General features: G+C 45.1%; 1 protein-coding gene across 4 annotated transcripts in view; it reads left to right on the top strand.

The window, feature by feature from the left end:
• Positions 1 to 14,607, top strand: part of TNRC6B (trinucleotide repeat containing adaptor 6B) — an 81,949-nt gene that overhangs the window by 41,671 nt on the left and 25,671 nt on the right. For all 4 annotated transcript variants that reach the window (XM_072126671.1, XM_072126668.1, XM_072126669.1 and 1 more), the window contains 4 exons: positions 4,377 to 4,746; positions 8,888 to 11,299; positions 13,727 to 13,885; positions 14,009 to 14,184. In XM_072126671.1, the coding sequence (XP_071982772.1) occupies positions 4,377 to 4,746; positions 8,888 to 11,299; positions 13,727 to 13,885; positions 14,009 to 14,184 (3,117 nt within the window). The remainder of the gene's footprint in view (positions 1 to 4,376; positions 4,747 to 8,887; positions 11,300 to 13,726; positions 13,886 to 14,008; positions 14,185 to 14,607) is intronic.

Genomic DNA, 14,607 nt, shown 5'->3' with positions numbered 1-14,607 from the left:
ACAAAATGTCAGAGTCCCACCTTATCACATATCATGCATGTGTTACTTTATTGCTGGGAGCTCTGGCTGGGTTCTTGCTGCAATAAGATAAAAACTTATCTACAAGATCCTGCAATTTTGTAAGCTCATATAGGAGAGTCTGCATATCATTTATATAACCATAAGGGGATTGTAGTGCTGTATAAATGTAATACCACACAGACTGACAATGCCTGCAGTACATGCATACTATGTACAGTATGTATGGAAAGTATTCGGATCCCTTTACATTTTCTACTCTTTGTATCATTGCAGCCAATTGGTAAGATCAAAAAGGTTTGTTTTTGCTCATTAATGTATACTCTATACCCCTTATTGAGTTTAAAAAAAAAACCAAAAATGTAGATAGTCTTGCTAATTTATCAAACAAGAAAAACGGAAATAACACATGGTCAGAAGTATTCAGACCCTTTGCTCAGTATTGAGTAGAAGCAGCTTTTCAGCTTGTACAGACATGAGTCTTCTTGGGAATGATGCAAGTTTTTCCATACCTTGATTTGGGAATCCTCTTCCTTGCAGATCCTCTACAGGTCCCTCAGGTTGGATGGTGAATGTTGGTGGAAGCCATATTCAAGTCTCTCCAGAGATGCTCAATTGGGTTTAGGTCAGGGCTCTGGGTCAGTCAGGAATGGTCACAGAGATGTTCTGATTTGGTATTTTAGCTGTGTGCTTAGGGTCATTGTCTTGTTGGAAAGTGAACCTTCAGCCCAGTCTGAGGTCCAGAGCACTCTGGAAGAGGTTTTCAGGATATCTCTGTGCTATGACCGCATTCATGTTTCCTTCAATTGCAGCCAGTCGTCCTGTCCCTTCAGCTGAAAAACACCCCCATAGCCTGATGCTGTCACCATGTTTCATTGTTGGGATTGTATTTGGCAGATGATGAACAGAACCTGGTTTTCTCCACACATGCTGCTTAGAATTAACACCAAAAAGTTCAATCTTGGTCTCATCAGACCAGCGAATCTTATTTCTCATAGTCTAAGAATCCTTCATGTGTTGTTTTTTTTTGGAAACTGTATGTGCCTTCCATATGTCTTGCACTGAGGAGAGGCTTCTGTCGGCACACTGTGGCATAGAGCTGACTGGTGCAGGTCGAAGGAGAGTTGTGGTCACCACAAACTACTTCCATTTAAGGATTATGGAGGCCAATGTGCTCTTAGGAACCTTGAGTGCTACAAATACACTTTTGTAACCTTGGCCAGATCTGTGCCTTGCCATAATCCACAAGTCTCTGAGCCCCTTAGGCAGTTCCTTAGACCTCATGATGCTCATGTGCTCTATAACATGCACTGTGAAATGTCAGGACTTATAATAGAACAGTGTGTGCCTTTTCTAATCAAGTCCAATCAGTTCAATTAAACACATGCTGGAGTCCAATGAAGGATTTGAACCATCTAAACAAGGATAAGAAGGAAATGGACAGCATGTGAGTTAAATGTGAGTGTCACAACAAAAGGTCTGAATACTTATGCACCATGTGAACAACCTCTGTGGACTGGGGACCTCCGATTGAGCACTTGCCTTATGGTTTGCCAGGCAAATATAAGTTGGTTTCCCCAGCATTCCAATTTCTTGGAATAGCCACAGAAAGACTTGGCCCTGGGGTACCTAAGTGGCCTAACAAGCACAGGGAGCCATTAACGAAGCATAATTCATCTATATAATAATAAACTCTCCACTAACCACTGTGACCACACGTCTGTGTGAAAGGATTTATCGCAACCTATGTAAATCAGGTCTATAGACGCTCACTGTATGTTGCAGCTGGATCGCTTTAAAAGCAGCCGCCCCCAGACCCTCATATCTGCGCAGTACTACATATGTAATCGCTTCCTTCTCTATAATGGAGTTGGAGTAGTTGTCCTTGATGGATTACCAGGGTAGGGATAGTCCTACTTTTTCATGAAATTATTCTGAGCTGTAAACCGGTTCAGGATGTATTGGGTTAACATTGACGTCCCTGTCCTGGAGTTTCTCAGAAGTCTCACACTGAAGTTTTTGTGTAGAATACCTGCGTCTTTTGTACGTTCACTTCCTCCGCTGCCCTCCTCCTCCTGGGACAAGCAATTACAGGCTGAAGAGAAAGCACTTTGGCTTGAAAACCACAAATTCATTGATGCAGATTCCGTTCTTCAGACTTCTACCTGGCAACGATTAATGGCCACTTCATATCCGCTTACCATTTGGTGTAGATGTTTTCTAAACTGGCTTCTACTCACTATCTCAGCTTCAAATTCTGCATCTGACTATGTTTTGTCTAAGTTCAATAGATCATGTTTTAAAGGGAACCTGTCACCAGGTTTTACCCCACTAAACTTCTACAATTCCCTCTGTCAGATTTAACCAGTTTACCTACAAAAAAAAAATCTCCAAAGTCATGTGAAAACGAACAGAGAAGAGTCAGATTTTGACTGAGAGGAGTTACTTTTAGAGGCTGCTGGGGAGATTGTCGCATTTATTTTATTAGGTGGCACCTAGAAAAGTGATGGCTAACCTTTTAGAGACAGAGTGCCCAAACTGCAACAAAGACCCGCTTATTTATCGCAAAGTGCCAACACAGAAATTTAATTTGTGAGTTATACTCCCTTCTCTGTCACAGTTTTCACTGAGGACACCAATAAAGCAGAAAATAGTCCCAGGTAGAGCTGTCACTTTAATATAGCTCTGTGCACAGCAAGTCCTGGGCTGTCTGGGACTGCTGGAAGATACCTGGAGTCATCTCTGGTGATGGTCTGAGTGCCCACAGAAAGGGCTCTGAGTGCCACTTCTGGCACCAGTGCCATAGGTCAGCCATCACTGCCCTAGAATCTCTTTAATATGACAAAGATAAGGATCTCCTCTTTCAGATTGCATCAGCCTTGTGGTTCTTTGATCTATGTAACAGGAGATGCCGCATTTTACAACTGTGTTAATCACCGGTTCTGTAGCTCACAGAACCACATGTCTGATGCGATCTGAAAGATGTGATATTTATCTTTAGTATGACACCTTCATGATTCATGATGCTACAGAAGCAAAGATAGGGGCATCTGAAGTAATGACTCCTCTCATTTTCACATGAATTTGGAGGAGCTTTGTTTTGGAGGAGTAAATGGAGGAGATATTGCATAAATGAAGGACATTTCATACTAGGGCTAGTAGTTTAATGGGGTAAAATCTGGTTTTAGGTTCCCTTTAAGGGTGGGTTGTTTTACTACCTATACCACAGCTATTTCCTGAAGTATTGATGTAAAACCCAGGTGATTGTGCCTATTGGGGATTTTTCGATTTAAGTTCAAAACACAAAGCAACAGCTGAAGAGAGATTTGTCTAATCAAACAGCTGTTAACATGTGTGTTTCCAAAACGCAACCGCTAACGCATGTTACAATACTGTGAACACATGACTTTGTTACTGTAAACACAAATGTTAATGTCAGTTTAATTAGGGAAATCTCTCTTCAGCTGTTGCAATGCATTTTAAAACTCATGCGTTAAACACCACGTATGACCGCACACTAAGGGTGAAGTCACACGTGGCGTTTTTAGGCCGTTTTTGGTCTGTTTTTAGTTAGTGCGTTTTCAGATCGTAGAAACCGCATGCGTTTTTTGAAAACCCATGCGTTTTTGAGCAGTTTGAATTGGTCAAACCTGTCAAAATCACATGCGTTTTCAAAAACCGCATGCGTTTTCAAAAATGCATAAATGCATTTAAAAAATGCATGCGGGGTTTTTTCGATCTGAAAACGCTCTACTAAAAACGGCCTAAAAACGCCACGTGTGTCTTCACCCTTAGGGTGAAGACACACGTGGCATTTTTGGGCCGTTTTGAAAACGCATACGTTTTTGGCAGGTTTGACCAATTATCTTAATTCAAACTGGTCAAAAACGCATGCGTTTTTTAACGATGTGAAAACGCACTAACTAAAAACGGCCTAAAAACGCCACGTGTGTCTTCACCCTTAGGCTGCATTTAGACGGACATATGGTTGGGCCGGCATACGCCTGGCACGCTGGAGAGGAGGAGGGGTGACCCCTCCCCTCTCTATAGAAATGTACGGCACACGGGGAAAGACGTCCTATCTTTGTACGGAGTGGTACATGTGCGGCACCGCATCGCTCCGCGTGGCCATTGCCGTCTAAGGGAGACGTGTATACGGCCACAAGCTTGCTGCCCTACCTACGTCCTCCATACGGCCATGTGACTGTAGCCTGAGGGTGATAGCACACGTGGCTTTTTTTGCCGTTTTTAAGCAGTCGGTCAAAAAACGTTTGAATTTTAGCAATTCTTAAAGTTTTTGTTACAAGAATATCCTTTTCTTACAAGCTGATGTAACTACAATATACTTACCTTGACAGGTCACAGAACAAAAAACCAAAGTGCCCGAAGTGACGAAACCAAGTTCAAGCCAAGCGACGGCCGCCAGCCTACCTGGCAGTTCCCCCTCGCCACCAGTAAATGGTGGCAACAATGCCAAAAGGGTGGCAGTGCCGAACGGACAACCGCCCAGCACCGCCCGCTACATGCCTCGGGAGGTGCCACCGCGATTCCGCTGCCAGCAGGACCACAAAGTGTTACTGAAACGGGGGCAGCCCCCTCCAGCGTCCTGTATGCTGCTGGGGGGAGGAGCAGGGACTCCCCCCTCCTCCACTGCACCAGGGACTAGCCCAGGCAACGCACAGCCAGGGGCAGGAGCACTGCTGCCGGGGGAGAGTGGACCCGCTACAGGTAAGAAAGGTGGTGCCATAGCCTCAATCATGGATTGCTCTATCTCTTCTATTCACCCCAGGCACACCTCTAAGGTTCAGTTCACACCTGCATTGAGGGTTTTCGCTACACACTGTTTTAGGATGGAAAGATTGCCTTCTGTTATAATAGGGAAAAACAAAAGGGGATCAGAACCTGCTGAACACAGGTCAGACTGCGCCTAAAACTGATCCCGGTTGTTATTTCAATATTTTATTCTAGTAACTCTCACAATCTTCCATCTAGAGTCACAAAGTGCTAGAAATATCATATAGCATACAGCAAATTACGTATGCCCCAGTAGCAATGAACATTGGGCTCCAGTGTGACTTGTCACCAATCTACACACAAGAATCTACTTTTATCCTCTCATGGTTATTTCTTCCTGCGCCAATGTCTGCGGTCAGGGGTGAGATCTGCAAAGTTTCAAGCAGCAGAAGGGATTTTAGAATTCAGATTTTTTTTTGGACAGTGTTTACTCTGAGCTTTATTCTCTTTATAGAGGAACAAAAGGTTGTTTAAGCCAATGGTGGAATTAGTTTTGTAAAAATTAGAAAAATTCACACTTTAAAATTTTATTTGGAAAAAAAAAAACCCCAAAGGTACAACATAAACTAGTATATGTACAAACCTTGTCAGAGTTCAAGTTCATCATCCTTTCTAATGAAAAGTGAGCACTGTCGACTGCATAGATAGATATTGTCACTTTGTAACAAATGAAGCAATGGACAGTAAGATATATATTTTTAAAACCTTTGACAGGCTTTATCTTGAAAGTAGCCTTAAAGCAAATCTACCATTAAAATCCATCATGATAAACCAGGGGCACTTACTCATTGATCCAGGCACCGCAGCTGTGGTGGTCATCTTGTATTTGTTATCCATGGCCTCCTTTCTTCTAAAATAAATTTTCACTATTATTTAATGAACCAGAATGGCACTGGGAGTTGTTACTAGAGCCCCTCAGCCTGTAGCTTTACAGGCTGGTACACTGTCTCCCCCGCGCTCTTTTGGCACTTCCACCCTCGCTCTGACTGCTATAATCTGAGTGGGAGTGGGAAGTGCTCACATTGGGGCTCTGGTAACACCACCAGAGCATAATTTTAAAAGATGATTTTAGAAGGACGGAGGCCGTGGAAAACAAATTTAAAAGGACAACCGCAGTCAGTGTCTGGATCTATGAGTAAGTGTCCCTGGTTTATCATACTTGATTTTGATGGTACATTTCCTTTAAGGCTACTATTAAGCTAAAGCGCGTTGAAGTGACAATATGACAACTATTTTAGGGGGTCATTCTAAAATCATCTTTTGAAATACTGCTCTGGGGGCATTACCAGGGCCCAAACGTGCTGTAGATTCACAAGCTGTTACACTGTGAGCACTCCCCCCACCCACCCACTCACCCACTCAGATTATAGCAGTCAGAGCGAGGGTGGAAGTGCCAAAAGAGCAGGAGGGCGGGGGAGACCTTTCTCGACAATAGAGAGGATGGCAATCTGACAAGGCTCCCTGATTTATCATGCTTCATTTTGATGCTAGATTTCCTTTTAATCACAGTTCTAACAGTTTGTTAGCAGCAGAACTGTGCAAAAATTGATTTATGTTCCAGAATTGTAGCTGGATTTGAAACACATCTGGAGTTTCCTCACACTGCTGGGTTCTTTGATCCCTGCATTCATAATGTTCCTTAGCCCCTCCCCATTGCTATAATAGTCAACCAGATGGCTGCTCCCAATGTTTTTGAAGTCCAGCTACAATCCTGGAATATAAATAAGTTTTTACAATCCTTCTGCAATTAACAACACAGACAAAAGTATGGTGACACAGCTTTCCAGGGCCAACACCTAACACTGTCTGCAGCATTGTATGGTTAGAAATGCAAATACATCTCCAATCAGCTGAACGGTGGGGGAGTCCTTCAAATATTTTAGAAGCTCTTTTATAGGAGTCTACCATTTTCACTGCACCACCCAGAATGATACTTTAACAGGACCTAGATGTAGTACATTTGTTATTGTTTGTGTCATTAAAAAGAATACAATTTTCCAATATACTTTCTGTAGCAATCCCTCAGTTTTCTGGATCTCTGCTTGCTGTCCTTCTACAGATAGCTTGTTTGTTTACTTTCAATGGACTGAAATCTGACCATGGGTGCACGGCTCGTTAGTACCACATAGAGCAGTGATGGCGAACCTTCTCGTGACCGAGTGCCCAAACTTCAACCAAAATCCACTTATTTACCATGAAGTGCCAACACAACATTTTAAGCAGTAACTTATTGCTACCTGTTCTTCCTCATCTTTCAATCGTATTGACCCCCTGAGGCCACCAATACAGTTGAAAGAAGGAACACAGATGCAGACCCTCATTGTAGCTTCTCTCCAGGGTACCTCTGTAGAGAAAGAATAGTGGGTCCAGCAGGATGAACTACATTGTACTTCTGTCAACGCCTAACTTTTCCCGCAGTTCCAAAAAGCAAATGAAATGTCGCTTTAAAACAGCATCTCTTAAGTTGCATGGGACTGCAGGTGGATTTGGTCCTATTTAGTGAACTCTGTCCTGGAGCGATGGTCTGAGTGCCCACAGAAATGGCTCTGAGTGCCACCTCTGGCACCCGTGCCATAGGTTCGCCACCACTGACATAGAGTAATGAGAGCCGTGTGATATAACGAGCCGTGCACCTTTGCGACCATGGTCAGATTTCCCTCCACTTATAATAAACAATGAACTTTCCTATAGAAGGACAACAAGCAGAGATCTAGAAAACAGAGGAATTTATACAGAAAGTATATTGAAAATTGTACAACTTTTCATTATTCAAACAATAACATTTTTATTTGCTGTAATGGTAATACCCCTTTAAGGCTGCATTCACATGAATATATATGTGGGACATATATACAGCAACAAATTAGCGGCTGGATATACTTCCTCCATAGCCGTCTATGGCACCCAAGCCGTTGTGTTCACCATGCCGTGGCCGCAAAACAGATAAAGCATGCTCTGTCTTTGGCCATAAGAACGGCTATGCAACCTTGTTTTCTATAGTGAGGGGCGAGCAGCACTCACCTCTCCTCTTCAGCGCGCCCAACGTGTGCCCACCCCGGGCTGTCATGTGAATGCAGCCTCACTGTACAGCTACAAAAGAATCTGTAGGTTGCAACAGCCAGAGAGCTACATTAGAGGGGCCTGGAATCACAACCTATGATAATGTTGTTGTTCAGTTATAACTATCTACATATGTCATAGCTGTTTGCTCTTTGCCTCTGTTTTGACCACTATACAAATGTTAGATATCCTGATATCCCGTATGTACTGCAGTAGTTGTGTGGTGCAGGACGCATTGGGAATAGCAGCGTAGTCTTCTCTGCATGTGGCAGGGTCTCTTCACAACACAAAGGCCCCTTTCTGTGGAGAGCGGCAGTGTACATGGTGTTCTGGAATAGCTTTTCAGGCTCTAAGAATCTCTTTCACATATTGAGGCCTCTTGAGGGGCAACCCATGTGGTGTTCAAGACTTCTGTCCAGACATCTGTAGACTCTTATGTAGGTTCAAAACGTTGGCTTTTATCCGTCAGAGTGGAAACAGAAACGTCTCTAACGATGTGTGTGTATCCTCTGTCAGTGTAACATAGGCGCACATCAGATTTCACAATGTATTAGCATTTTAGTATTTTTGTAATGTTGGATTTTGAATTTTTATTATGTTGATACTTTTCAAGGCAGAGGTGCACAACAATTTCTTTGTCAGATTGCACTACAGTTGTGTTTGGCATATTGACTGCACAGGCTATAACAGGGATATTGCCGTATCTACATATCTTCCCTTCTGGCATCCTAAAAGGGGCTTTCCATGATGGATAGTCCTGCAGTCCCATAATAGTGAATATGAGTGAGTGCTAGTTGTTCCTGCATGCCAGCACAGCATTTATTCGGAACATTCGGGTCCCTTGTGCGGGCCTGCTGTACAAATACCCAATGGTTAGACCCTTGTTTAAACTCCTATGGATAGGTGGTCAGTGTATAATCCCTCCAAGTACTTTATAGATGAAGTCAAATATCATTTAAAGACTTGCTGGTTTGTTCAAGTTTAAGCTCATTTTCCTTTTTTTTTTTTTTTTCAGATTCATCGTCAGGGGCAGCTGCTAATTCAAATTATGCAAATTCCACTTGGGGCTCGGGAGCCCCATCCAGCAGCGGCCCCAACGCAAACCCTCCCCACGCCTGGGACAAAGTGATTGTAGACGGGTCGGATATGGAAGAGTGGCCTTGCATAGCCGGCGTGGACGCAGAGCCCCCTTCCGAAAACGCCACAGACAACAACAGTGCCTCGAACCCAGCCTCGGAGAAGGGTCCCCCACAAGGAAGCGCCACTAATCACAAAGGAAGGGGGGGCCAAGGCCAACAACAACAGCAGCAGCAGCAACAGCCTGGCGGTGAATGTATCCAGGGGGTATGGAAAGCTGATCCCAAGGCTAAGCCCGTCCCGTCTTCCAACCCTGCTACAGAGGGCGTTAATAGACTAGGAAACTGGAGGAATATGGGTGGGTCTGAAAGAACGGGGCCTGCCTCTGGTTTCGGCAATTTTAACCCAAATACCAACCCGTCGGCCTGGCCGGCCCTGGTTCAGGAAGGCAGCAGGAAAGGGAACCCAGAGCCAGACGGCAGCTTCTCCAGCGCACAGCTTGGCCCCACGGGTCCAACCTCTCGGGAGCAGCAGTCAAAGATGGAAAATGCGGGTGCCGGGTTTGCAGCCTCGGGCAGGGATCCGGCAACAACCCATCACACTGACGGACCAAAAAATGGAAACACTAACTCTACGAACTCAAATTCTTCAAATCCCCTTGAAAACAAGGGAACTGCCTTTGGGGCTGGGGATGCCTGCCGAGGTTCTGACCTCTCTGCTCAAAGCACTGGAGAAAGAAAGAATGGAGGGGTGGGCACTTGGGGGGCAACAAGGGGTCAGTCTGTCACAGGAGATGCCAATAGTGGACATGGCAATTCTGGAAATAATGGACGAGAGAGGGAGGATGCAAGGAAAGTGTCTTCATCTCATAGGCCCAATGGGTCCAGGGGAGATTCTTGGGATAACAAATGTGGTGGAAATGGTTCTTGGGGATATGGCTCACAGGCAGATCCCAGTGAAGTAAAGTGGGGTGAAGGGAACAAATTGGTGGCAGGTGGGGTGTCTCAGGGAGAATGGAAGCAGCCGTCTGGACAAGAGGACTTAAAGGTTGGAGATTGGGGGGGTTCAAGCCAAGGAAATTCTAGCACTGGAGCATGGGACAATCAGAAGGGCCACTCACTATCCGAGAACCAGGGCAACTCGTCATCATCGGCTTGTTGGGGGCGCTCTCCCAGCTCTGCAGGAAGTGAGGCAGGTGGGCAAAGCACTGGAAGTAACCCCAAGGCTGGGGGTAGTGGAGACAGCTTGAACTCCTGTAGTCGGCGTTCACATAGATCTACTCTCACAGATAGTCAGGCTGTTTTGCAGTCCATGCTAAATCGAACAGACTTAGATCCTAGAGTACTTTCCAACACGGGCTGGGGCCAAACCCAGATAAAGCAAGATGCAGCATGGGATTCGGAGGAAGTGACTTCTCGACCTGATGGTAAAGCAGACCGTGGCACTGAAGGCTGGGAAAATACATCACAAGCAAAGAGCTCAGGGGGTTGGGGGGATGCCCCCAACCAAAGCAATCAAAATAAGTCTGGTTGGGGAGAAACCCCTGCCCCTGTTTCATCCGGTCAGGAATGGAAGGACACCAAAGCAACTAGCTGGAATGACTATAAAAATAGCCCATCTGGTTGGGGTGGTAGTGGGGGAAATGGGGGTGGGGTTGGTGGACGTCAAGAGGAAAAGGCAGGTCCTGGATGGAACAATGATAATGGTTCAAGTACTGAGCAAAGTTGGGGTACGCGACAACTTAATCCTGGAAGTGGCTGGTCTGCTGGAAAGAATGGATGGGGAGGAAGCAATAGTGAGGACATGGAGCCTCCCAAAGGCCCTGTTGGCTGGGATGGTTCAGGAAACAAAGCTTCCTCTGGCTGGGGAGAAGTAGGGCAAAATGATGTTGGCTCTTGGGGCAATGGGGCTAACACTAACCCAGCTTCTCGAAGTGGTTGGGAAGAGAGTAAAAGGCCACCCGGTGGAGGTAGTTGGGGAGAAGCACCTAGGCCTCCCGTACCCTGGAATAAGCAGCAGGAAGCCGCCCCAGCTGCACAGTCCTCTGGTTCTTGGGGTCCGCAACCTCCAACACCCGGACCTGGGCGACAGCCACCTAACCCAGGATGGAAAGGTGGTCCTACCCCTTCCGTGCCGAAGGATGAAGAACCAAGTGGCTGGGAGGAGCCATCAACCCAAAACATCGGGCGTAAAATGGACATTGACGATGGTACTGCAGCCTGGGGGGATCCTAGCAATTACAATTACAAGAATGTTAGCTTGTGGGACAAGAACGCGCAAGGAAACCCTGGACAGATGCCACGGGAGCAGGGAATGCCAGGGCCTGTAGCCAACAAGGCAACGCCATCAGGTATGAGCAAACCTGTTATTGCTATCATTTGTCCCAAATTATCTTTTGTATCAGTTGTCTTTACTGAGGGCAGGAGGAATTTGCTTGATTTGTCAGGGTGCGTTCACACGTTCAGTTTTTCACATGCAGGTTTTGAAGCCAAATGCAGGTCTGGATCATAATGGGTGAGAATATGTCAATAAGAGTTACTGCTGCTCCGCTATTTTCACTCCACTCCTGGTTTGGACATTAAAAAAAAACTGCATCTAAAAAACTGTGAACATCCCCTCAGTTACCTTTAAAATTAGATGTGTGGTCTTTTCTAGGTCTTTATTATATTGTAAAAGTTATTGTTTGTGATGATGATAATATGCAATTTTCCAATATACTTTGTGTAACAATTCTTTATGGTTTTCATTATATGGTAAGCTTCAGGGCACGTTCACACCATGCGTTGCATCACGTTTTTTGTTGCGTTTTTGACACATTCCAAGACTTCAGCCTTGGTCACAAGCTAATGTTACATTACGTTTCCACAGAATTTGCTAAACCACAATGTTACCTCTGCGTGTGATCACGATTCAAGCCTTTGGAATGCATCAAAATTACAGCAAAAAATGTGATGCAGCGCGCCGTGTGAACGTGGCCTTAGTGTTTACTTCCAGTGAACAGAAAGCCGTCCATGGTCATGTGATGTCACAGAGATATACAGCGTGTTACAAGACAGATGTCTGCTTACTCCCACGAGCCGTAACCATCACATGACCACGGACAGACCTCTATTTACTGCAGGGTGTGTTCACACTTGCCATATTTTGGCTGCATTTTTAAACGCTTTTACTATTCATGTGGATGGTTTTCATTATTGCTGGAAGTGTAAGCAGCTGTGTTAACATTGGGACACAGCTGTTTATACGTCACCAATGAAGAAAACCATTCCTCCTGCATCCCTGATTGAAAGTAGTGGGGATCCAGTGATCGCTGTGGCCATTCAGTCCTCACTGACATCTATGTTCTGGAACTCTTGCCCATCGTGATTACTGGATCCCCACTACTTCTGGTATGGCAGGGGCCTGCAGCAATAACACCAGGCATTGTAAGTGATTGTGATAATTACCATTGGCTCCAAAGATGGCAGATAAAATTAGATATATTTGTGCATTAGTATCTTACATTGTGAAAAATCAGGAAATTTATTTTGTCTGATTTGCATGTATAATTGACGTGACACTGACTGCAGGCTGAGACATCTCCAGGAGTTCTTGCAGGCTTTGTTCACACGTTCAGTTTTTCAGATGCAGTTTTTGATGTCCAAACCAGTACTAGAGTACCGCCTCTCAATGATATGTTCTCACCCATTATGATACTCCCCTGCTTTTGGCTTCAAAAACTGCATCTGAAAAACTGAATGTGTGAACGCACTCTAAGGCTGTGTTTACATGTTGTGTTTTAATTGAATTTTGAAACTCAATTCAATCGCAAGGTATGAACACAGCCTTAGGCCTTCTAACACAATTGTATGTCCGTCTATCCCACACACTACACACCGTGTACAGAGTCCTTGCATTATAACGAAATAAGCATGGACTTCCCATGTGCGGCCAGACTGGCGCTTTTTCGGCACTGTATTAATCGTATATTGGTATAATGCAAGGGCTCCCCATTGTCTGGAGGTGTGCAGTCTGTGGGATAGGGACTACATACAGGCCTGTTTCCATGGACTACAATGGATCCTGTGGGGGTTACGGAGGACGCGGATTCCTGCCCTTGCTGTATGCAGGAACTTCAGTTGCACATTCACATCTGTTTGAGAGGATATGTAAACATAAAGCATAGAAGTCATGTTTGTATACATAGTATATAGGGTCACTGCCAAATGCCTGTGACCCAGATAGGTTGTGTATGTTGGAGTCCCTGATGCCTATAGATAGCGATGTGTTGCAGCCTTCAGTCGGTGATCTATATCGGGAGGCTGATGCGCTCCTTGGTCACAGGTGCTAAATGTGATGTGAACGGAGGCTTAGCGTGCTCTGAAACATGGAGGGAGGACGAGCTGCAGTCTTACCACCGCATTTGTTCTCTTATCAGAGATTATTAGAACAGCCATGTCGTATTGGCTACACCTCAGTATGATGTGGGGGCCATAATCCGGCCGCTCCAATAGTAGCAATCAGTGGGCGCCTGTTACATTGTGTTCTTTCTCATTGTGTTTTGCTTTGTGTACATACAAAACACTGGGTACTGGTGACCGTTCGCATGCGTTTCACTGGAAACCCAGATGCGATCGAGCTCCGGGCATTTTCATTACTTTTGTAAACGCATTGCAAACTCCACATATGAACACATCCTCAGTATCCCAGTCTGAACTGGTAATGTATATTGGTCATATAGTGGCAGGTGAGACCACTGCTTCTGTTTTCTACCAAACTTCTGTAATTCTCTTCATAGTTTGGAGCAAAAATAAGGGTCCTCCAGCTGATAATGGGACGTCAGCCTGGGGTGAGCCGTCTGAACCTGCCTCCGGATGGGGAGAAGGTGAAGAGACAGGACCTCCAACCCCAGGTTGGGGAAATGCAGCCCCTGTAGCTCCCAGTGCCATGAAAACTGGTGAGTCCCTCTATGAAGAAGTGTATTGTTTTGTTATTTCTTCATGTCTTCATTTTTCCCCCCTACATTTAAATCCAGTGAGGTCTGCAGTAATGCCACATACAGACATGTTCTCTTATGCAGGTACAAAAACTATGCAAGACGGCTGGGGAGAGACTGAAGGACCGGTGGCGGGGACGCGTCACAGCAGCTGGGATGAAGAGGAGGAGAGTGGTGTCTGGAATAGCGCAGGTTCTCAGGGAAGTGGCTCCTCCCATAATTCGGCAGGGTGGGGCCAAGGAAAGAAACCACAGATCAAGGTGAGGCTCCTGTAAGACTGGAAACATTTATACACTGAAAAGTAAAGGCCCTGTGCTATGCCACAAGGTGCTCTGAGAGTGCTGTTTATTAGTGCTTATCTTTTATTATATTTTATATTGTACAAAATAAAAAATAGATAATAAAAATGTATTTCTGACGAGGTTGTGGATGGGGGGGGGGGTCCTTGCGTAATTGGATGCAGGGATGCAATGGTGTAAGAGCTCTCTGACATATCCTATAATGTGATTATTGCCTTTAAGGCTAGAGTCACCGGGGTCAGAATCGCTATTGCTTATCCAAATCCCTTCCATGTGCACCAGGTTTCTGTAGGCCTAGTATAATATTCCCTAGTTTATCATACCAAGCAGCCCACTCATGGTTATTATACTAAAAGCCCCCCTCGCCCTCTATGGATTTATTAG

This window comes from Engystomops pustulosus, chromosome 10 (genome assembly GCF_040894005.1).
Source record: "Engystomops pustulosus chromosome 10, aEngPut4.maternal, whole genome shotgun sequence".
Classification (NCBI taxonomy): domain Eukaryota; kingdom Metazoa; phylum Chordata; class Amphibia; order Anura; family Leptodactylidae; genus Engystomops; species Engystomops pustulosus.
Note: the sequence above shows the minus strand (reverse complement) of the source record. Positions and strands in the feature narration are given on the sequence as shown.